At 42.8% G+C, this 26,257-nt stretch overlaps 1 protein-coding gene across 1 annotated transcript in view; it reads right to left on the reverse strand.

Moving 5' to 3' along the window:
• LOC310794660 (holocytochrome c-type synthase-like) overlaps positions 1–26,257 on the reverse strand; it is an 84,966-nt gene that overhangs the window by 56,133 nt on the left and 2,576 nt on the right. The window contains exon 2 of the mRNA XM_083656659.1: positions 4,250–4,368. Coding sequence (XP_083512785.1) covers positions 4,250–4,358 — 109 coding nt within the window. The 5' untranslated portion in view covers positions 4,359–4,368. The remainder of the gene's footprint in view (positions 1–4,249; positions 4,369–26,257) is intronic.

The raw sequence follows: 26,257 nt of genomic DNA on the forward strand, positions 1-26,257 counted from the left end.
TGCGCACCTTAATGAAACTCGACACTCAACGTTGCCCGTGCAATCTTTACTTGGGAATGTTTTCATTTACAAAACGTTTTCTTCATTGTGTGTGGATAAATTACATCCGTTTTCAAATGATTATTAAACAAACCAGAGCGATAAAGGTACGTTATGTGGAGTTTGTGGAGCAACTTTATCTGCTGAATGGATGGCTGGATAGCATTAGCTTAGCTGCCTGCAAGGATAACGTTAGTCGTAAAGTGAACACCGTCGCTGTTCGTTGTTCTGTATTCAGAGTTGGCAAAGTGAAGTCCACATAATATTCTGACATAATATGTCAATCAGCAAAGCACCGTGACATTTGTGCAACACGAGGCGGAGATTTCTCTGTATCATCACAGGGCAGTCGCTCACTTTATCAGACTCTACATGCTGTGTGATTCTGCAACGCGACCCCCCTAGTATCATAAACAAGTTTTCTTCCAAATACCGATCTTTTAAATCTTTTAAACCTGCCGCAAGCGTAGTGACAGGACAAGAGTGTAAACACGCAACATCAAACGTCTGGTGGCGCCTTAGTAAAAAAAACAAAAAACAAAATACCGATAGTAGCACCGAACTTCCAGAACGTCCATCAACACCGACATCAGTACCGACCAATCAGGAACCGGTACCAAAATAATACCGGTGCTTGATACCCATCCCTACCTGCGTGTGATTTTTACATTACATTGTGTCACTTAGCAAATGCTTTTGCCCAAAGCGACATTTTCCCAACAGTAGTATAACTAACTGTGCATCAGTCTTCATCAGCTAAGACTTTCAAAAGGAATAAGTAGGATTCGTTGATTTTTATTTGTTTGTTTGTTTATTTATTTGTTTTCCAAGTCTGAGACTGTGGGCCTCCCCCGACAGTTTACTTGCTTAGTTTCACTCAATTACTTGATGCCTATGGGATTATGATTGTTATTTGGTCCCATAGACACTCAGGAAGTTAGCCAAGATAGCCTGATATTGGTGTTTGACATAATGCCTACTTCAAATTACACACACACACACACACACACACACACGCACGAACGAACGAACGCACACACACAAATGTAGGCATTTATTTGTTTCTGACTCTGGAAAAGTTTAACCAAATCACACACATTTAGGTTATTTTGATAAACTAATGCAATTTTTTTCCACTTTCATTGACTGAAATTGAAACTGTTTGGAGCCTGCCTGGGGAGGCCCACCTCCCACTTTGAAAATCTAGAAACTATGACAAATTGATCAGAGAATAATGCAAACACAAATGTATGGCGATGGAATTTATACTTTTAATATGCTCTTGTGTAAACCTAATAAAAACTGCCACAGTTACAAGCCAAAGTTCAGTGACTTTGGGGTGTGTTCAGAGCGTCTCCACAACATAACCGAGAGGAGCCTATTCAAAATACTCTCGCCCATAAACTACCATCTGAACGTTAATATGATCCTGAACATAAACTTAGCCGTTTCAGATGGTAATGTTTTGGGAGCTCTGATATATGGCCTAATAGTCCATTCTCAGCTAAAGGAAAATAGGAGAATGTTGAAACAATTTTCCAGGATAACACTACATTTCCCAGGACATTTTACCATTTCTCTCAATTTCCATGACTGTTTTCCAGGATGTGTGGGAACCCTGCTTCGCCAAATCCCACCCACCCCTTCAACACGCACGCCAGAGTCCTGCACCGCGTCGGGGTTCCGCGGGGCCCCGCCGGGTACCCGCAAAAAACCGCAGGGTGCGGGTAAAAAATACACTTCTGTAAATTACCGGGTCGGGCCGCCGGGTAAAAATGAACTAAATGCGGACAGAGGGCGGGTGGAACAACGACAACATATGAGCCATCTATGTTTTTCTGTTGCACTCAGACTGAGGCAGGCGGTGTGTCTGGCAGGGGGTGTGTCTGGCAGCTGGTCTGACTCTGAGATGCAGGCAGAGGGAAGAGGAGAAAAGTTTCTGACGCACGTTTTCCGCTTTGTTTACATAACCGGCCGGCATCGTTTTTAAGTATGTGCATACCGTGCATTGTGTGACGCTATGGACTGCACAAAACATTCAAAACTCAGCTTTGGGGTCAAGGTAGGGCTGGGCGATATGACCAAAATCTCATATCCCGATATAAGTCATTTCATATCCCGATACCGATATATATCACGATATAGCATATTTTCTGTAAATTCTATTTATAGTTTATATAAAATGACCACATGGCCATTTATTTATGTAGCAGTTGAACCAGTTAAAATGTTGTCAAACCTCACAAAGGATACATGCATTCAGAATACAGATAAGCATGGCTATTCTTTACAACACAAATAATAATTAGTTGCAGGGCAGTAGAATGAAACACAAACTGAACCATGCCACGAGTTCGATTTTCAAAGAGGACACTAGCATTTGATGTGTTTGATTTAAGCACTAATTTGGAATCATATCTAAAAGCTGACACTAGGGCTGGGTCGGTTTGAAAATTTTAAAACCGGTTCGATATTGCCGTCTAAACCGGATCGAACCGGTATACCGATTTTTTTTTGTAATAATTTTTTTTTTTTTTTTTTTTTTTTTAAGCAGGGCTCCCGAGTGTGGCCCATAACTGTCTGTAGTGCAACTTCAGATACTGAATAAAAAGAAGCAGGACACCTGTGTAACAAACACACCCTGTATTTATTTCTCATAACTATTCAGCTCAACTTTTCTTCTAAACATCAAAATAATAAATGAAATAAGACTTCTGCCTGTAGTGCAACTTGAGAAAAGGCTAATAAAAACACAAGCAGTGCAATCAGAATGGATTGGCTTACAGCTGAGCTGCCTTATAAACTTCAAAACTCACAAATTCACACAATATAGGGCCTAGGCATGGGTCGGTTTGAACATTTTGAAACCGGTTCGATATTCCCCAAAAAACGTATCAAAGCGGCTGCAGTTGGTGGCGATAATGCACCTCTAAGCTGGTATGCTGCCAACCAGCACGAACACTGAATACAAATAAGCAGAACCTTTTAACTGTAACAACACACTGTTTTTATTTCTCATAACTATTCAGCTTAACTTTTCTTCAAACATCAACATAATAAACAAAATAAGACTTTTGCCTACTAGTGCAACTTGAGAAGAGGCTAATACGAACAATAGTGCAATCAGAATGGACTGGCAAAAAAAAAAAACTAAAAAACTAAAAAAAAAAAAAAAAAAAAAAATTAGGTTTTTTCGGTTTGCACGTGATCAAACCGGTTTGGGCTCGTATACCGAACCGAACCGGTAAAACCGGAAATCGACCCATGCCTAGCTGACACTAGGCGGCAGTATTTCTTTAGTCAACGTCAAAATACCTACATGTCAGTAGAAGAAGAATAAAACGGTAGAAGAAGAAGAACAACGTTAACTAACAAAACTCACACAGGGAAAGCTAAAAGCTAAAGCTAACCACAGACGTTTTGTCGTCAGCCCTCAAGGGATTTCCTTGGGATGATGAGAGGAGATGTTTTGCCAGGTTTAACGTTAGGAGGACACACGCAAATATGGGTCAAACGCGGACTTAACACAGCGCAAATGCCTGGTAGGCTAGGCGGACGGAGTGGAGGTAACATCTCCCTGCTCTTTAGCCTACACACGGCTGATTTGTGCCACTTATAAAGGGACACAATGGGCTTGTTGACACAGTCTGGTGCTTGTGTGTACTGTGGACGTGAGTAAAAAAGAAAACGGAATGAAGAAAGCACAGCGTCATCCAAATGACGGACAATATTGCCGTAAAGAGTGTGATTTGCAACACAACGATATAAACGATAGAGCATCATATCATACGAAATACATTTTCTATCGTCCAGACGAAATATATCGTCATATCGAACAGCCCTAGGTCAAGGTGATTGATTGGAGACAATATGACTCGGACAGATACTGTAGTAGGCTAACGTTAGCCTCCACTACAACCATACCCACTGGCTGTTTTCATCATAGAAACAGGCAACATGTCATGATACCATGAAAGTGGAGAGGTTGAACGTTGTAAAAGTGGATTTACGTTCCTGCAACAGCTATCATAAAGGCAGTATGGATTATACCGGACATATTGGAAATAGCTGATAAGTCACTTTGCTTGCTGTAACTGTCTGTAGTGTCTGATAGCAGAGATATCCAGCTGGTTAGTCAGCTAGCAGCTGCTAAAAGCTAATTAACGTACATCACACACACACACACACACACACACACACATACACCTACCTTTTACAGGCTGGGCTTCCTGGTGCATGGGGCAGCCCTGAGGTGGGGAAGCCATCATCACCTCCGCCTGGACTGTTGGAGGAGCTAACATGGACACTGAGGCTCCCATCCTGCCCAGTCTGTGGACCACAACACAAATGCATAGAGGACATGAAGGTATGATGTCTGATCATAAATACATAGGACATGAAGGTATGATGTCTGATCATAAATACATAGAGGACATGAAGGTATGATGTCTGATCATAAATACATAGACATGAAGGTATGATGTCTGATCATAAATACATAGACATGAAGGTATGATGTCTGATCATAAATACATAGACATGAAGGTATGATGTCTGATCATAAATACATAGACATGAAGGTATGATGTTGTCTGATCATAAATACATAGACATGAAGGTATGATGTCTGATCATAAATACATAGAGGACATGAAGGTATGATGTCTGATCATAAATACATAGACATGAAGGTATGATGTCTGATCATAAATACATAGACATGAAGGTATGATGTCTGATCATAAATACATAGACATGAAGGTATGATGTCTGATCATAAATACATAGACATGAAGGTATGATGTTGTCTGATCATAAATACATAGACATGAAGGTATGATGTCTGATCATAAATACATAGAGGACATGAAGGTATGATGTCTGATCATAAATACATAGAGGACATGAAGGTATGATATCTGATCATAAATACATAGAGGACATGAAGGTATGATGTCTGATCATAAATACATAGAGGACATGAAGGTATGATGTCTGATCATAAATACATAGACATGAAGGTATGATGTCTGATCATAAATACATAGAGGACATGAAGGTATGATGTCTGATCATAAATACAGTGGTAGACGGATCAATAAGCGTGCCTTACCGCAAGCTGTGTATTGACGCGCGGCGGCATTAAAACTAATTGAGGTGTAGTTGCACCGTTGACCACCAGGTGTCATCTGTGAGCATCCTTGAGATCAAGTGTTGAATGTGACACAATAGGGCGCGCCGGGAAGAAAACAAAAGGTAATTACGGCAGCTAAATAGGCCCCAATATAGCGTTAAAATAAAATAAAAATGTAGGCTATCATGCAAAAAGTAGCCTGTAATGTTAATTTAATTTCGGACCGTCTGAATATGTTTTATTTATAGAGAGCGAGGCGAACCAACAGCAAGCAGAGAAAGAGAAATGGAGATCTGAGAGTTTCTTCATTGCCCAACCGTGACAGCAGCGAGAAAAAGGGAGCTGGATATATCATTTTTCAAAATGATTTACATGGACTGCGGGCGCTATTAGAAAAGGGTGATGGATTTGTCTTGTCAGCTGACATTTGGACAAATAGGAGAGGGCACAGCTTCCTGGGCATCGTGGCCAGTTTCATTGACGGGACGTTCAAGGGGCACACCGTTCTGTTAGGCTGTGATCACATACAGGGTCCCCATACCGCTGATCGCATTTACCAAAAGTATGAAAGAATTGGAACGTGCAACGACGTGTTTATTCGTGTCATATGCGGGGCAGGTGTTGAAACTGAAAGTAAGACTAGCGCCATCCAGAGAGGGAAGGAGGGGATGGTGTATGTCTGGACATGTCTGGATGCATGCAGGGGCAGGTGTTGAAGCGAGTCATCCTGGAGCAGATGCAGCAGAAATATGACAATGATTCAACCCAGAGGATTATGCGGAAAGCAACTCTTCTGGACCCAAGATACCGGGCGGAAAACATGGATCCCACCGAAGTGATACCCAAGCTGAGCTGGTAGCAGAGATTGTGGCAGCAGTCGGCCCCGCTGCACGCGTGAGAGTGGAGGGTGAAGAAGACGAGTCAGGTGCTGGTGGAAAGATAACCAGGCACGGCTTCCACTCATGGCCGGCTTGGCAGGGAAATATTTGTGTATTTGTGCCACCAGTGTACCATCCGAGCGTGTGTTCAGCACAGCAGGGATTGTTGCAATGCCACTCCGAAGCAAATTATTGCCCGAAAAGGTAAAGCTGTTGGTATTCTTGGCCAGAAACCTGTAATGGTAAAACGAAGCAAAAAGGCTAATGGCTAAAGGCCTATAGCCTTTAACCAAGCCCAAAATGTTTAATTTCGAATTCCTTTAAGTTTATAAGATCGTGTGGTGGGCTTGTGTTGTTTAAATCCCTGAAGTTCGTTAATACAAGCTTAATTCATTTAAGATAATTGCATAATTCGTTTTGTATTTATTTTACACAGCAATATCTACTGGTTAATTTTACCAGGCTAATTTATTTTAATTTTTGTGTGTGAAATGATGAAGGTTTTCCCAATGTCCCACTGGGTTGTGTTTTTGCAAATAAAGTGTTGTACGGAAACAAGCTTGTTTCTTTTATTTCTGTTTATTATAGTAACATTTTTATTTGTCTTATATGGCTATTATTAGGAGGGGGGGGTTGATTAAATTTTATGAAGTCGTTGCGGTGCTGTTTGGCTGCCCGGCCTGGCACTGCTGCGAATGCGCATTCACAAACATGTCATGTCACGGAGTCAGGCGCGACATAAACTGCAGGCTAGTAGGCTGCTCAGTTAAAAACAACAATAAATATGCTGGTCGGTTACTTATTTTATTTAGCCTTCTATATTTTAGAAGCATATTTTTATGTTTACATTTTCTCAGTTTCTGGGATAGTCGGACAAGTGAACATGAAGGAAGAGTAGAGACTTATGGAACCCTGACTGAAGATGTTTGTTTATTCATGTAGCCTAATTAAAAACATTTTCAATGATAGCCTGAGGTGTCTGACTGCTGAATGTAGCCTATTAAAGGCCTTTGGCCTAACTGCAAAGTGCAAACTCAGCAAGCAACAATAAATTAAACAAATAGCCTATAGCAGCATTATTGGGCACCTAAGTAAATACATGCACTGTCTGGCATGCCTAGAATGTCTCTAGAACGTGAAATTAAATAACTTGAAAACTAATAAATGAAGAATCACTTGTAAAAAAATTTTTTAATAAAGTGGCTGGCTGCTCGGTTCTGCCCGTTTTCGTTTAGCATTTATTTGCGTCGGGACTTCACTGCATTGAACTGCTCCGCTGCATGTGCAAAGTTGAAGGCCTCCAAACCCTTTCCACAACTTGCGATCTGCATCAGCCTTGTGACTTCTGCAGGGACACTGACTGGAATTGGGGGAGGGGGATGGAGGGTGGAATGTTTCACCCCTATTAGACCCTACCTGTCTATTGTCTCATGTGGCCAACCTATTGAAATGTAAATAAAGGAACGGGGGCAGTCCCGATGAGAATAGGCCTACAGTAGCCTATATTACAATAGGCTATATATAAAATCTGTGGCTTTCAAGGCTGGTGTGAAAGAGCCTACATAACCAGAGTAGGCCTATATTGTTTGATAAAAATATGTTTTCAGACAATGGGCACGGCGCGCGCGCGCGCACACACACACACACACACACACACACACACACACACACACACACACACACACACACACACACACACACAGCTCCCCTACGAGAACCGCAGGCTCTGCGCACGCTGTGCCTGCTGAGCGACATGACGGGCGGCCAGCGTGGCCGAGAACCAGATGACAAATAAATAAAGTAGCTACTCTCACCTCTTGATTAAGGTGTAGGCTATGGGAGTTATTTATTTTATTTATAATAATACAGATATTTATAATAAAACATATATTATAGTTTTTATGGTAGCCTAGCCTATAGCCTATTATTATTATTATTATTATTATTATGGATGGCCCTCTGCAGCTGTACTAAATACGAATAAAGCAAGGCCATAAAAATTAGTTCGTATAGTCTAGAGGGAACAAATAAAAGGAGCTGAATTGCCGTGGAGTGCGCAGTAGTTTTAATGCGGTTGATCAGACTTCTCTGCGGCCGCGCGCCGGTCAAGCCACTGCTGTTATTTCCAAATACACACACAAAGGATACTGTTGGCAGAGTACATGAAACATTCCACCCCCCATCGCAAGTGATTTTATTCTGCATGTAGAATATTCAGCAGGAATGCACAAATGTCACACAAAGGAATAATAATAATAATAATTATGACGTGATAAGATCATTCATTTTAGCACCGCGCGCTCCGCTCTCTTCAATGAGGAAATGGAAATCCAGACCTTGTAGAAAAGTGTCGATTTTCGGGGTTAGGGTTTGAAAGTAATTCTCTCTCTTTTCAGAGGCACACAATTACTCACATAAGACCCTACATTTAATAGTTAATTTAATAGTTAGTTTGTGGATTTGGTTTCCAGGGACTTTAATCATCAAGGGGAGACAAAACACGATTGATTTCGTAGGCTGAGAGCGAGAGCCTCCCTGCTTGCTGCATATACTGTACTGTAGGTAGTTGTGCACTGCCGCCCCCTAGTGTCCCACTTTGATACCACATACTAACGGCAAACAGAATTAACGCCGCGTTGCGGTAAAAGACGCTTATTGATCCGTCTACCACTGTACATAGAGGACATGAAGGTATGATGTCTGATCCTGCCCACAGTCTGCTACCCAGGCATTTGCGCCGTGTTAAGTCCACGTTTAAGTTAAGTTATCCTTTATTTATCCCCATGGGGAAATTCATCCTCTGCATTTGACCCATCCTGTACTAGGAACCTTCCTAGAACTAGGAGCAGTGGGCAGCCACAGTGCAGCGCCCGGGGACCAACTCCAGTTCTTTTGCCATTGCCTTGATCAGGGGCACTGACAGGAGTATTAACTAGGGGTGGGACAAAATATCGATACCCACGATATCGTGATATTTCCACTTGCGATACGTTATCCATACACTGGCGCCAAGTATCGATATTTTAATCAAATATGCACAATCTTGAAAGTGATTCCCCGCAGCCATTTTGATAAACAGAGTCACTACTTCATAGGGTTGTAAAAAATATTGACACTTCTGTATAGGGCTGGGTTAAAAAAATCGATATATCGATATTGAATCAATATTCATATTAACTCATTCACCGCCAAAGACGTCTTTGACGTGTTATCAGAAATAGCCCTCCCCGCCAATGACGTGTTTGACGTGTTTTTGTTTTTATTAGTACAGCGCGTAGTTCAAAGACTTCCCCAGCCTGTGACATGTTATCAGGTCCCTAGCCTCAAAGTCAAGCCGACAACACGTTATCAAACACATACCGCAGCTGTTGTTTTGAAATGGAAGAGGAGGAGAAAACGGAGAAACGCTGCCTGTTGCATAGAGGAGAAACGCCATTGAAACACCCCTCGGCGCGCTGCGCTGGTCGCCTCTGCTGCAGGGCGAACCTGGCTTGAGTTGTTCGCGGAAGTCAAACCAACATGATCGATCCGGTTCCAGCGCCTGGTCCCAAAGCCAAGGCGACCCCGTTCCTGTGTCGCAGCAATCGTCCCAGCCCGAACGAGAGGAGGAAAACGCTGCAGAGGCAGAGGAGGCTAGACGCTGATCTCAGACCAGTTTGGTGTTCTCCCCTCCTATGCTAATTTGCGGGGCGATCAGTAGTATTCCCTGGGAAGAGGTGCGATCCAGCAGCAGCTGTGGACAGAACTCTCTCTGTGTGTGTGTGTGTGTGTGTGTGTGTGTGTGTGTGTGTGTGTGTCTGTCTGTCTGTCTGTCTGTCTGTCTGTCTGTCTGTCTGCACACTCACTCACACTGAGTAAACTGTATTGTTGAATGTAAAAAAAGCACTTCATGTATATATATATATATATATATTTATTTATTTTTGTCATTTGTGTCATAATGAATAATATTTACATGTCTGATGTCAATACAGTTCAAAATAAAAGAATTGAGAGCGAGTTCTGCCTGAGATTGTGTATTTTACAAAAATGGCCTTTTCTCCTGTTTGTCTTCTCAGAGAGACCTTTTTGGTGAAAACAGGGTGTATATAAATGGCTATAAGTAGAGTACAGAACAGGCTAAAAGCTCACTTTTTTTTCCTGGTGAACCCAGAGACGTACATCTTCATTTTGAGGTATTGCAAATCACTTTGGTGCTAATAGATAATTTACTGTGGGTCTTGAAAGATGACCAACAATTATGAAAATCTTTGGCCTGTGCTAAATATTGGCAGTCCTAAACTGGCCATGAATGAGTTAAGGAACAAGTATCGATACATAAATCCCAGTATCGATCTTTTAAAATGCATTTTACCCCGTTATTTAATTTTGGGGTTTTTTTACCCGCTAGTCGCACGTGGTTTAGTTCTTAGCGCAACGTGATCGCAGCCAGATCTCGCGAGGTCTCGTTGTGTTTTTCAGACCATGCTTCAGACTGAAAAAAAAAAACATGGGGAGGCTGCTCTACTCAAGGCGCCGCGCCTCATCTCAAAGCAGCAACAAGCCTCGCTGGAGAAAGCATTTGCGTGCAAGCTTCCATCCACTTCTCCATGTGCACAGAAAATAACATTGGCTCTGGCAAGTTTTATTTGCAAAGATCTGCGGCCGTACAGCGTTGTAGAAAATGTCGGCTTCCGAAGCCTCGTTAAGTCCCTTGAACCACGCTATGTGCTACCGCCATCACGCAAACAACAAAGCAATCCCAAAGCTGTATGAAAAGGTGAAAAAGAACGTCTCAACGTCACTGAAGTCAGCAGAGAGAGTCACTATAATTTGCGACAGCTGGACATCCAGAGCTACGGATTGGTACCTGACAATTACTTCTCTGCCCTTCTTGTCCGATCGGGCCCGTGATGACACCTTCTCCAGGCTGACCACTGTCTTGACTAGGGATGCACCGATTGCAATTTTGTTGGCCGATTCCGATTTCCGATTTTTGAATAGTCTGACTTGCCGATACCGATTTTTGCCGATTCCGATTTTTTTTCTAAAAACAATAATTGACAGCTTACACAAACATTTTTGTAACTTAGCTTTAATAGAATTCTTGTTTTCAAGTAACAATACAATACAATACAATATAGCCTACATTTTGTTTAGACTACAAATGCACCATTACAGGTCCTTAGCCTTCTTTGCTCTCTCCCTATTTTTTTTTAACATGGTCCAACTTTCTTCTTTCTTTTACAAAGCTCCAACAAAAAAAATTAGGTGCAGTATTTATTTTTGTATTTAGCAAAATCCAAATGAAACGTGCAACTAGAAACTATAACAAGGCACTTTTAACAGGCATACTACTGCCTAAGGCTAAGGCCTCACTTGGACAGTCACATTAATGACAAGTTTTTTTTCAGGAACAGAAGCATCTCTGCCTTGTCACCAGCTAGTCGGTTTCTTCGTGCATCTATCACATGTCCAGCCAAGCTAAACAACCGCTCGCTGTCAACGCTTGTGCATGGGGCAGAGAGGTAGGCACGGGCAAGTGGAGCAAGTGCAGGGAAACGATGTTTATTGACCCTCCAGTAGGTCAATGGGCATTCGTTTTTCTTGATGGGCAACTCAGACTGGTAACTCTGTACCTGCACAGCTGCAGGGCTGGCCAGCAGCTGCTCTGCATCAGCATTCTCCTGCATTATCTCCTCATGTACTGAAAGCAGCAGACTTGGCCTTTTGGCTGCAGGCCCAGGTGTCGTGGATGGTCCTGCAACAGGTTCCACCTCGTCTTCCTCCTCCTCAGGTGCGTCCTCCTCAGGTGCGTGGTCTCCTGGTCTGCGCTCCTCAGCCTCCAGCATAGTCAGAATCCGCTCTTTCACTTGATCCTTAACTTCTGCGGAGAAGTAGCGACTCCTGTACCTGTTGCATAAACAGACAAGAAGGATAATTCAAATTTATTGTTTCAGAGACATAGCCAGGCAAACGCATAGGCAAGCATAACTACAGTAACTACTATTAGCCTAGAGTAGATAGATATTATTGTCTTCATTTATTATTTGACAAGTATAGTAATAGGCTTTTTTGTATGTGGCAATATTAATAATATGATAAATATTATACAGTAGTGTAGCTATTAACTTGCCTGGGGTCCAGGAAAGTGGCCACAGTGTACAGTGGCTCCTCTTCAATGTTGCTGAACCTTGTCTGGACCGCCTCCAACAACGTGGCTTTTGTAGTCCCCACTCCACGGTCAGTGTCTGCTTCTCTCTCCAAAAGCCGTTTCAGCGCGGTGATTTCTGGAATCACGTCTGCCGCTGTTGCTGTGGATTTGCTGATTTGTTTTGTGAGTTCCTCAAACGGTGCGAGGAGCGTCACCACGTTCTCTATCAGGCCCCACTGATACGCGTTGAGTGTGGCTGGCAGCTCGTGCTCTGCACTGTACGCCCCGAGAGCCCGTCTCTGCTCAATGAGTGACTCCAGCATGTAGTACGTGCTGTTCCATCTGGTAGGAATATCCTGCTGCAGTCGTTTCCTCTCCTGGCCAAGCTGATGCTGGATGTCGTGGAGTCGGGAATAGGCGAGTGGCGAGTGTTTAAAGTGGCCGACAATCTTCCTTGTATTTGCCAGCACGTCTTTGATGCTGCGTTGAGACAGCAGACCCTCATTCACCGCCAGCTGAAGCGTATGTGCCATGCAGGGCAAACTCGCCAGGTTGCCATCTACCATTGCTTTCGCCATATTTCTAGCGTTGTCACGCAGCACCACATGAACCCTGGTTTTATCGATATTCCACCGTTGCAACATCGCGTCCAACTTTGCTGTTAGATTGGCTGCAGTGTGGGACCCTGGCATCTCTGAACAGTGTAGGAGCACTTGCTGTAGTTGAAAATCTTCATCAACCCACTGAGCAGTCAGGCTTATCATTGATAGTAAACTCACGTTTGATGTCCAGATATCCGTAGTGCAACTGATTTGTGCTTTGCTCTCGTTTAGCAGGCTCTGTGTGCGCTCTGCCATGATGTTAAACAACTCTGGTAGCGCGGTGTAAGAGAAGTAGCGCCTGCTCATAATTGTGTATCTTGGGCACAGATAATGCATCAGGCGTCTGAAGCCTGTATCCTCGACTACGGAAAATGGCTGATCGTCCAAAGCCATGAACTCGATGATTTTCCGCGAGATCATTTTGGACTTTTCGTTGCTTAGTGAGAAAGCTAGAGGCTGCTGGCTCGTGGTGGGTGTGGCTGGCTCTGTGCTTTTGGCAGCGGATTCAGCCTTTCTTTTGTTCGCTTCCTCAAACTTGGCATGTTCACCTGGGTGGTGATTTTTCAAGTGTCTGATTAAGTTGGTCGTTCCGAACGTTTTCACGCTTGCTCCTCCACGGCTTATTTTCGCCTTGCATGTGTGACAAACTGCACGCTTTGTATCGTCTTCACTGATGGTGAAAAATGTCCACACCGACGAAGACATGCTGTGGCATGAGCATAGTGGCTGCAACTCATCCGTCGGGTGCGCGCACGTCACGTCAAAATCGGCTCACAGAATCGGCATTTTAGAGTGACCGGCGCAGATCACCGATCGAGGCCGATCACGTGAAAATCGGCCTTTTCCGGTCACGTGCCGATCGATCGGTGCATCCCTAGTCTTGACTGAAGCTGCCCTGGGGCCTGTACTACGAATGTTCTATAAGAAGATCCAGGATCTGTCCCTTGATCTGGTTTGTCTAAACCAGATCAGCTCGATTGTAGTTAACTTGTACTACGACTGACGATTGCCACTCGTTAACTCAAATAGGGGTGGGAATCGCTGAGTAGCTCACGATACGATATCGTCACGATACTTGGCCCTCGATAACGATATTATCACGATACAGCGATACTGCGATAATCGATATATTGGAAGACGATACATCACGATACCTGTGTAACTGAAGAGAAAAAAATACCCCTAAAAGTCAAGAAGCAGGTATTATGTATTTATTAGCAGAATTGACATGAACTCTCTGAGTTCACTCACTCACTCATACCATTTTTGATACCACGGAGGAAAAGTTACACATTAAGTCTTTTTATTATTATTATTAAAACAAGAAAACCTATATAACCTACCTACCTATATAATTTCTAAAAGTAGATATTAATGATCAAACATTTCCATTCATGTAGCCTACAGTATTTATGTTTTTGTTTCAACTACAAACATAAATAAACGTCAACTTGAAACTATGTTTCAACTACCACACACAGCATAATATTTTAGCCTGTTTATTAAAAAAATAAAAAAAATAAATTAATTAATAAACATATCGATACTTGGTGCCAGTGTATCGATAACGTATCGCAAGTGGAAATATCGCGATACCGTGAGTATCGATATTTTGTCCCACCCCTAAACTCAAACCAGGTTTTTCTAATCAAGCTCTCAGCTCGTGCACATGAAAATGCCCGTGCACTGGAGCTCGTGCCCGCAAAAGAGGCGTGGTTTTTAACAACTGCCAATCACAGTGCAATATGGACTGCTCCAAAACTCCTACAGCGCCAGACACGCCTATTTCCTCATTGAATGAAACCGCAAATACAAATCTGCGTTGGATATTATTACTGTTCCCGAATGACTGTCTAAAGCAGGGATGGCCAAACTACGGCCCGCGGGCCAACTGCGGCCCTTTGCCCGGTTTTAAGTGGCCCGCCGTGAATTCTAAAAACAGAATGGAATATGGCCCGCCGCCCATGTAGCCTACATTCTACCGTTTCAACAACATCGCTGCAGTTTCAACAGTAGATGTCACTGCAGCTTTAAACACCTAGCCTACAGAGGGGAGGGGTGGGGAGGGACGAGGGAGGGGGGACAATTACAAAGCAGCAAGTTCACGTTGGCGTCTTCACGTTGCGTAAACATGGCTGAACCAAAAGTAAAAAGAAGGAAGATGGCAAACGAGTGCAGACAATTTCAGACACGGTGGGAAAATGAATACTTTTTCACTGAAGTCAAGGGGAAATGTGTTTGTTTGATTTGCAAGGAATCTGTTGCGGTGATGAAGGATTATAATGTGCGAAGACACCATGAAACGAAGCACCAGTCCTACAGCTCGTACACAGGCACGGAGCGGGAGCAGAAAGTGAAACAGCTGGCAGCCAGTCTATTAGCTCAACAACAGCAGTTTTTGCGTGCCAACAAAGTACAAGAAAATGCCACAGCGGCTAGCTACGAGGTAGCTCAGCTAATCGCCAGGCATGGAAAACCCTTCTCGGATGGCGAGTTTATTATGGAGTGCCTCGCTAAAGTAGCCGGGATCATTTGCCCAGAGAAAACGCAAGAATTAAACAACGTCAGTATGTCCAGAAAGACAATTGCCCGCCGAGTTGAAGACCTGTCGGCTAACTTAAAAGAACAAGTATCAGACAAAGCGAGTGCATGTGAGTTTTACTCAATTGCGTGTGACGAGAGCACAGACGCAACGGACACAGCCCAGCTGTTAATTTTTTTGCGGGGAGTTGACGACAACTTTGACATCACAGAGGAGCTGCTTGAGCTTTGCAGTCTAAAGGACACCACGACGGGTAAAGACATTTTTGAAGCTGTATCCGCTGCAATTGACAACATAAAACTGCCCTGGGACAAGCTGTGTGGCGTTACAACGGATGGCGCTCCAGCAATGACAGGCGAGCGGAATGGAATGGCTTCTATGCTGTGCAGGAAGGTTAATGACAGTGGAGGTGAGGCTGTTAAAATGCACTGTATTATCCACCAAGAGGCACTTTGTGCCAAGGCAGTCCAGCTTGGTGATGTGATGAATATTGTGGTGAAAACTGCCAACCTAATTCGAGCACGAGCACTCAATCACAGACAATTCCAGGCCTTCCTGTCTGATGTTGATGCTGAATACGGAGATGTCATTTACCACTCTGATTTGCGCTGGCTCAGTCGTGGCTCTGTGCTTCAGCGTTTTTTTTCCCTGAGATGTGAAATTGACCAGTTTTTGAAAGAGAAAGACTGACCTCTTCATGAACTGAGTGACCCTTTATGGTTGGCAGACCTGGCTTTTTTAGTTGATCTGACAAGCCAGCTAAACACACTGAACAAGAGCATGCAAGGCAAAGATCAGCTTGTGTCTCAACTGTATGCAGACCTGAAAGCCTTCTGTGTGAAGCTCCGTTTATTTGAGACACAACTACGCAGCTTCAATTTGGCACACTTCCCAACACTGAGGGAACTTAAAGCTGCTTTCCCAAATGCCAACCTTTCCACAAAAAAGGGTAAATATGTGTTTGTGATCACATCTCTTCTGACAGAATTCAATCGCCGCTTCCAAGACTTTGCTGCCATTGAGAAAGGCATCAAGCTCTTCACTAACCCCTTCTCGACTGATGTGACAGAGGTTGATGAGAGCATGCAACTGGAGGTTATTGATATCCAATGTGATGATTCCCTGAAGAGTCGACATCAGCTTCTCCCCCTACCAGAGTTCTATCGGAGTTTGAAAAAGGCCAGGTTTCCTCTGATGAGACGTCATGCAGCAAGAATGATGAGTCTGTTCGGCTCCACATACATATGTGAGCAAACATTTTCTCTGATGACTCTGAACAAAAGCAGACTGAGAACCAACTTGACTGACAGCCATTCTCTGCGACATTCTTCGTATCTCAACAACAAGACTTACTCCTGACATGCCAGCTATTCTTCAGTCCAAGGCACAACTACACTGCTCCCACTGAGTGACCTGCTGTTCCCATCATCGGTGAGTTAAAAATATGACCCCATTAGTATTTGTTGTGTTGACAACCCCATTTTTTTATAAAGATAATCAATCCAATTTAAAGAATATCTCACAAACAGTAGCTTATTTGTTGTGCAAGGCCAGCTCATTTATGTTATTGTAGGCTACATGCTTATCCTGACCTGTATAATACAGTTGAGTTTACTTACCCCTCCCTTTTTTTCTTTCCCTTTTTTTCTCACTTCAGCATCCTGAAGGACCAGTCTGAAGCTGGCAAGAAAGACACTTGGGGCTGCTGGAGAGTTGTGGACATGTGGACAATTTTCTATTTCTTTATTACAGGGATGCATATTAGCCACCTGGTGACATCTTTTAATTCCAAAATAGGGCACTTAATTGAGTGGTTTTGTTTTTCTGCCCTAGTTGTGTGTGTGTGTATCACTTTTTTTTACTTTGCATGAATTTGCATCCCTGTATTTATTATTATTTATTGTTTGCCTCTTCAGCATCCTGAAGGAGTCAGACCAGTCTAAATACTGGCAAAAGACACTCAGAGACACAAAACTCCTTTTTTAAGCCTTGCAGCCTTTTATGTTATGTTGCAGTGTTTTGTGGACATTTTTTATAATGAATATTGGTGAAATGATCTCTCTGGCACAGAAACAATAGTTGAGAGTTGTGGAGGAAGGTGTGTGGAGACTGTCTTGTATTTTTTTCTCCTGTTCTTATTTTTTTAACCAGCCTTTTATTTGTACTGTCTTTTAAGAGAGAAAAAAATACTGAATATTGGTGAAGTGATCTCTGTCTTAACTTCTTGGCACAGAGACCAATAACCAAAAAGAAAAATGGCTAAGATACACAAATACCTACTGTAATAGGCAAGCACATCAATAAACTATAATGTCAACAGTAAACTGTTCAGTAGTCTCTTATAGTTATTTTAATGGAAAATTATTAGTCTTAGATTATTAGATTTTTCTGGTTTAAAAACACACTTCTTGCAGTGTAATTGGTTGAAAACTGCCGCGCGTATTGTTTGGCCCCTGACTGCTTATATTTTTCTGTATGTGGCCCACAATAAAAAAAGTTTGCCCACCCCTGAAAGTGACCACTTTTATCCACACCAGTAATTTCTTTGAAGAGCGGTTTCGTAGGCTATCTACAGCTCTCTATCTACAGTCTTTTGTGGAAGCAATGTGTAATCTATCTCAGTCCAAAATCCGTATGTATAGACCATTTAGGCTCAATGAATAATAATGATCTCATGATGTGTTTAGTCGCACTGATTGAATAATTCCTATAGGCTAATCAATAAAAAAAAAATATAATAAAATAAAAAAATGCTTCTGAACTGAATCGACACGGTACGTGTGGGCATAGATTTCATTTATAAAAAATAGCCTATTTTGTGGTCACATATATTGTCAGCAGAGTCGCATATCTCCATATTTCATATAATGATGCTGGAAATATGAAGTTCAATCACATCATACAGGCCAAAAGCAACACAGTTGCAAGCTGTAAAATGCAGGAGTAGCCTAGATATGAATCATCTTAATATGGGATCGCCTGTGTGCAGGCTACGTTATGTCATCCCATGCGAAAGCCCCTGCCTCGGCCATGAGAGGGTCAGAGCACTGATGCTGCTGCTGCGCGCCCCCTTGGGGCTCGTGCATGTGCATGAGAGCAGACTCTCTCCCGCTTGACTGGCCGGGAGAAAGTGCTTCCAAGTCGGACTGATAATATAAACATCATCATTTGAGCTTATCCAGATAAGATATTAATAATGTAATGACACATTCAGCGATAAACTGTCTACAGTGAAGACGTTGTCAAATATGACAACGTGGTGTTCAGTATTTTAAGATGACAGGGTTTTTTTCATTTCCTGAAAAGTTGGTGAGAAGTGGCTTTCATTGCACAGTGACGATATTATAGTAGCTGATGTGTTTAGAGCAGCTTTGTCACGTTGTCACTAGGGATGCACCGATTGCGATTTTGTTGGCCGATTCCGATTTCCGATTTTTGAATAGTCTGACTTGCCGATACCGATTTTTGCCGATTCCGATTTTTTTTCTAAGAACAATAATTGGCAGGTTATTTTTTTACTTTTTAACTTTGCTTTAAAAGAAAATTAACATTCATGTCACATTTCTTATCATTTGCATGAGGTAGGACGATCTCACTCAAAAACATCTCAAAATAAAAGTGTTCCAGGTTACTGGACAGAGCTTTTCTTTTTTGTGTAAATACAATGAATATAAAACAATTAATTCCAGTATATCCCACAGCTATCATGCATTTACTTTTCCAAAAGAAAAAAGGTGTAACAGAACAGGGGCTTCAGATGGAAAGTAGCCTATGGCTAAATCTGTTACAAAGCATCTCTTCCCCTATGGGGTTTAATGTTTTTTTGTATAGGCCTATGTCCCTGCCAAATAAACTAATAAAATAAAATAAATAAACGTCAAAATGTTATCCATGGACAAGGAGTTTATAGCCTATAGCTCTGGAGCCCAGAGACCTTCGAAGCCATGCCCACTCTACAGTTGTGGATTTGGCTGTTATTGAGTAGCCTAGATGAGGAAATGAGTTTGAGTTGACTCAGTTTGAATATCGTAGTTTACACACAGAGCGCGTTTTTTTTAATCCGCCATTCGGAAAAAAATCATCTCTCACAGAAAACCTTGCACACTGGTCCGATGCGTTTTATTATTATGTTCGTCGTTCTATTCGCAATACGAAACAAAAGTCCTCTCCTGGCTGTACACGTTAGGGTTAGGGTTACAACGTGACTGACGGATAGCAGCAGGCAGCGGTGATGTGGAGGCTGGTCGGGGAAGAGGGGACGGTGAGGTGAAGCGAGCCGCTCAGACTGGAGACTGTGGACTCTAACCTACCCGGCGGCCCCTCCGCGGCTCCACACCGACGAAGACATGCTGTGGCATGTGTGTACTGTGTAGTGGCAGCTTTTGTTTTGGCTGAAACTGATCCACTCTGCCTCGCTGCTTTTGGGTTCACGCACGTCACTTGAAAATCGGCTCACAGAATCGGCATTTTAGAGTGACCGGCGCAGATCACCGATCGAGGCCGATCACGTGAAAATCGGCCATTTCCGGTCACGTGCCGATCGATCGGTGCATCCCTAGTTGTCACTCATGTCGTAGTATAGTGTTATATTTTACATGTGCGCTAAACTGCGATGAGATTTGTTTGCGGAAATGATGGCGGGGATGAAAGTGAGGCTCACTTTGGTGCTGGGGCTCATGTTGCTGCAAACACACAATTACCCCTCCCTCCCTCCAATAGGCTTGGAGTTGTGAGGAGTGGGGAAAGGGTATAGGGGGAGTAGGGGAGTAACTATTGTGGGAATCCCGCATCTGTTTGCGTGAACCCCTGCATACGACTGGGCAAGCCGCTGGTCACAGACAGGCGGGCAGAGCGTCAGTGCAGCAGCTCCAGCGAAAAGGGGCACAGAAGACCACCAGTGGTCCTTGAGAGGATTTCAGCATTCTATGTTGTCTCTCAACCTAATTATATGGAATTCTGGACAAAATCATATCTAGGCTATAAAAAAATAATAAATAAATAATAAGATTTGCATTTGAGACCAAATCTCATCATATGGGGGTCCATTGCCCCAATGTGAACTAAATTAGGGCTCCTTAGTGTTTTTCCATCTTGCCAGTTGTATAGGCTTTGGAGATGCACCAGATGCACGTGCTAAACCCACCGTGACGTCAGGATGTACCAAATATCCCATTCATTTGAGGGCACAAAAAAAAGCAGTGTTCCACCCATAGAGGGCGCTTATGCCAGGTATGCTGCTGAAAAATGATACAAATGGTAAAATGGCAACAGTTTGCTGTCAAATGTGGAAATTTTGACCAGAATTCTTCACACATCACCCCCAAAGTCATATATTTTGGTTAAAAGCTGAAAAAAAAGTGTTTTGGGGGTAAGTTCTCCTTTAAGGTTACGGAGATACGTCCGCCCTGCATGCAAGGCTACAAGAGAGAGACTGTTTGTCGTCGGCTAGCAGCTAGCTTTAGCACTTTTTGTTTATCTAGTGTTAGCTCGTAGGCTATGTTATGAAAAAAGTATCCATCGCTGCTGTAATTTTAAGGAAAATAAAAATATATATATATTTCCTATCTATCCCTTGCTGCCACTGGGGGGAAAAAAATCCCTACCGACCCATCACCTCAACTGACAACCAACAGGAACCAAACTTTTTTTTTTTAGGTCTGATGGAGGGGAGGATGATTAGCAGGTGAAAGCGAGTTTGAAGAGGTGGGTGTTGAGGGCCTGTTTGAAGGATGGTAGAGTGGTTGACCACGTGACCACGATTAGGTTATTCTACAACAGTGTTTCTCAACCACTGGGTCGTGGCCCACTGGTGGGCCTCAGAGTGCCATCTAGTGGGCCGCAGAGGACCTCTCACATCAAGATATCACAATGATAATCTATCATTTATTTGGGAAGGTGGTCCTCAGAAATGTTTTTTTAACAATCAGAAGTGGGCCTTGAATTAAAAAAGGTTAAGATCTCCTGTTCTACAACCATCCCACATCTGCATGCACAAACATTATGAGATACAGTAGTTCATCCCCATCAAATGCACACACACAAACAATGCCGCGGGGCACATCAACAACCACTTTATTTTAAGTTTTTTTTTCTCTTTAAGTTCACCTTGTTCCTTGTGGTTTATGTTTTTCAGTTAATAAATTCACTTTGTTATTCCATAAGTTGTTGTCCTGCCCATTGTGTTTTCCACCACACCTCCACCACTGGCACACACCACGCCCTATAACAGGGGTGGGCAATTATTTTTCATGGGGGGCCACATGAGAAACCCAGATTGTTGCCGGGGGCCGAACAAATATTGTCATGCCGTAACCCATGGATGGGTAACTTTGATGATAGAGAGGGCCACAAAAAATGTCCTCGCTACCAGGTTTTGCTGAGGGCCGAACGGCGCCAGCGTGAAAAATTTGGTGCATTTGAAGCCACGTTTAGAGGAATAACTCATTTTAAATTAACAGTTGTGATGTCATTATTCAGTCTTAACCACCAATATTTCATCCTTTTCTCACTCACTCCTATGTCACCACCTGCTCTCAGGGCTTGAAATTAACTTTTTTGACCACCTGCCAATATGGCTGCTAGATTTTAAAGTTACCAGCCAATTAGAATTTCCACTAGCCAAAATGTTTTTCTTGAAATAAATCAGAATATGAGTGGGTTAATTTAAGCATAAGTATCAGTAAGTGGCCCGGGATGATCAAAGCCTGTGTTGAGGGTCACACAGTCTTGAAGCTAAATAAATCCAAAACCAATGAGTTAATTATTTAAATTTCTAATTCAATGTAGCCTTTTAGTCATAAAGATTATTGAAAGATATTCCATATTCCAGACTGAAATGCTATAACAGAAGTGGAGTATTGGCCAGAATGACATGAACATTTGGACACTTATTCAGCGGGTATCTTGCATGTTGCGTTCAGTAGGGATGGGCATCGAATTTCGAATTTTCGAATAATCGTTGTTATTATCAAGGTCGACTTTTATTATTGAAATTCGGAATTCGGAAAAAAAAAAAAAAAAAAAAAAAAAATTTGAGTGAAATGTTGCATTGTCTCCCCTGATTCTAAGTAGGGATGCACCGATCGATCGGCACGTGACCGGAAATGGCCGATTTTCACGTGATCGGCCTCGATCGGTGATCTGTTCCGGTCACTCTAAATAGCCGATTCTGTGAGCCGATTTTCACATGACGTGCGCGCACCCCAAAGCACCGAGACAGGCACCCAGCCACCACACCACACACGCCAGCATACCTTCCTCGTTGTGGATTTTTTTCACCGTCAGTGAAGTAGACAAAGCTCGCAGTTTGTCACACATGCAAGTCGAAAATAAGCCGTGGAGACAGAGATGCGGCCGAGTCCCACTCGGCTGGAGTCCAGTCTGAGCGACTCGCTTCACCTCACTGGCCCCCCTCTCTCTGCTCTCTCTACCCGGGAAGCAGTGCTGCTGCACCCGGCCACAGCGCACAGCCGACTTGGCGAGGTGAACGCGAGCATTGTGTCCAGTATAACCATTCCCCGACCTGCCTTTTCCATTCCACATCAGCGCTGGTGCCTCAGCCTGTCAGTCATGTTGTAACGTAGATACAGGAGAGACTATTTGTTTGTTTCGTATTGCAAATAGAACGACGGACATAATAATAAAAATGCATCGGACTCACAAGTGTGCAAGGATTTCTGTGCGTGACGATATTTTTTCGGATGGCAGATAAAAATACGCATACCAAACTTCGGACTGTGTGTAAACTCCGCCTGATATTCAGACTGAAGATCGTTACTGTAACTCATAAACTCATTTCCCCTCTACTCAAGAGGACTGGTCTGGAGCCAGTCTATAAACTCCTTGTCCATGGATCATTTTGATGTTCTGTTGCACCTGTTTTCTTTTGGAAAAGTAAATGCATGATAGCTGTGGGATGTAGGCTATTGGATTTAATTTAATTTTTGTATTCATTGTATTTGCACAAAAAAGCTCTGTCCAGTAGCCTAACCTGGAACACTTTTATTTTGAGATGTGTTTGAGTGAGATGGTCCTACTTCATGCAAATGATAAGATAAGATAAGATTATTTGGATCCCCATTAGATGTAAGAATTGTTCTATGAATCTTAATTTTCAAACAAAGTTACAAAAACGTTTGTGTAAGCTGTCAATTGTTGTTTTTAGAAAAAAAAATCGGAATCGGCAAAAATCGGTATCGGCAAGTCAGACTATTCAAAAATCGGAAATCGGAATCGGCCAAGAAAATGGCAATCGGTGCATCCCTAATTCTAAGTATAGTCAAATCGCTTGGTTTGAGCAAGTAAAACAATTTTTATAAGCATTTTAAGCAAGGTTTATGGAAAAATGAATGGCGGATGAAATCCCATGAAGAGGGAGAGGGGGTGACTTTGGCACCCCTTTGGCACTCAGTCCTGAGCCTACTAAATATTTAATGAACCACTCATGATTGTCAAAACTGTTTTTTATTTTCGAAAATGTCAATGTCATGTAACATGTTCTTTACTTCAGTGGTGCAATGCTTGTTTGAGCTAAAAATCCACAGCAGAAGCTTTTTATATTAATTAATAAAGCCGTAGACTTAGAATCAGGGGAGACAATGCAACATTTCACTCACACAAAAAAAAAAAAAAAAACATTTTTTTTTTTTTTACATTTTTTTTTTTTTTTTCGAATTTCGAATTAAATTCGAATTTGGCCAGCGAATTTCAGATATTCTTCTGCGTGTGCTACTTTTGTGGGGGAACCTGGTATTTCATATTTGTAATGGGCAATGCCAGCAAAGCTATTTAATTTGTTTAGCACATTACATACACATTGCAAATTAACAGTACATAACGTTATCCTACTTGGAATAGGTAGGCAGAACAGCAGGGGAATGGGATGCAGCCCGCAGTTAGTATTATAATCGTATTCGGGCGCCTTATTTCCCCGCTTGTTCATTTTTAGCATGATTTATTGATGGGGGTGAGTAGGACGCCACTTGTTACATCAAAACTTCATTTGGGAGCATGTAATTATGTGGAACAATCGATTACTCTGGCATCGATTGATTTGTTTTCAGCATTAAGATGGTGGACAGCTCCAGTTAAGATGCTTCTTAACTCATTCACCGCCAAAGACGTCTTTGACGTGTTATCAGAAATAGCCATCCACGCCAAAGACGTGTTTGACGTGTTTTTGGTTTTATCAGTGCAGCGCGAGGTTCAAACACTTACCCAGCCTGTGACATAGTATCAGGTCCCTAGCATCTAAGACAACACGTGAACAAACACATACCGCAGCTGTTGTTTTGAAATTGAGCAAGAGGAAAATAAGAAAACGGATAAACGCTTCCTTCTGCAGACAGGAGAAATGCCATTGAAACGCCCCACTGCGCGCTGCACGAGCTAGTCGCCTTCCTCTGTGCCAGCCGGGAGAAAACGGGAGAAAGTAATCCAGAGAGATGTGTTTGATCATCGGAGGAATGAGGAAAATGGGGCGGCTTTAGCTCAGGAGGTAGAGCGGGTCGGCCAATGACGCAAGGGTTGGCGGTTCGATCCCCGCTCCCTCCCAGCTGCCGTCGCTGTGTCCTTGGGCAAGACACTTAACCCTCCTTGCTCCCGATGGTGTGTAGGCACCCTGCGCGGCAGCCTGCCGCCATTGGTGTATGAATGGGTGAATGTAGACTATCTACTCATTGTAAAGCGCTTTGGATAAAAGCGCTATATAAATGCAGACCATTTACCATTTACCATGATCGATCAGTTTGACGGGTAATCCAGACTCCAGAGGGCGGTGAGGACGTGTTGAATAGCCGAGGGGAAAACGGGAACGATCAAATAGCAGGGAGGATACTGATAGGACAGGGAGACATGGACACAACAGCTAACAAGGCAGAAGCGGCAGTCACAGTTCTCAAGAGCAGAACAGTTGGTTCATGAAATCGCTGGGCTGCGTGCCCTCCAGTGTTGCTCCTGGCCAATCCCGGCGCCACAGGGCGTGGTTATTGCTTATCCTATGTGGGGTTAGAAATCACGCAACGAAGGGGGATCGTGTGTGTGTGTGTGTGTGTGTGTGTCTGTCTGTCTGTCTGTCTGTCTGTCTGTCTGTCTGTCGGTGTGTCTGTCTGTCTGTCTGTCTGTCTGCACACTCACTCACACTGCTGTATTGTTGAATGTAAAAAAAAAGCACTTCATGTGTATATATATATTTTTTTTATTTTATTTTTTTTTTCATTTGTGTCATAACGAATAGTATTTACATGTCTGATGTCAATACAGTTCAAAATAAAAGAATTGAGAGCGAGTTCTGCTTGAGAATGTGTATTTTACAGAAATTGACTTTTCTCCTGTTTGTCATCTCAGAGAGACCTTTTGGGTGAAAACAGGGTGTATATAAATGGATATAAGTAGAGTACAGAACATGCTAAAAGCTCACTTTTTTTTTCCTGGTGAACCCAGAGACGTACATCTTCATTTTGAGGTATTGCAAATCACTCTGGTGCTAATAGATAATTTACTGTGGGTCTTGAAAGATGACCAACAATTATGAAAATCTTTGGCCTGTGCTAAATATTGGCAGTCCTAAACTGGCCATGAATGAGTTAAGAGCCTTCTTTAGCGATGTGTTAAGAAGGCCATTAAGAACTAGGGATGGGCATTTTAAGCAATTTAAATACTCGAGTACTCTCCTTATATTATGAACGAGTGCTCGAGCACTCGCGCGCGCGGGGGGGGGGGGTCTGTGTGATTACTATGGTAATGACTGAGCAGGGGTAATTTGCTGTAAATGGGGCTGTTCACACATGACGTTTGCATTTTTGCATGGAAAAAGCGCTACCTGGAGCATTTTTTGTCAATATCAAAGTCAGTCCCTCTGACTGTGATATTAGGTGACGCTAAGCGAACATCTAAAGCCTACCTCAGACAGTATCTCCGATGGTTGGATGG

This window comes from Poromitra crassiceps (assembly GCF_964638095.1).
Source record: "Poromitra crassiceps genome assembly, chromosome: 2".
Taxonomy (NCBI): Eukaryota; Metazoa; Chordata; class Actinopteri; order Beryciformes; family Melamphaidae; genus Poromitra; species Poromitra crassiceps.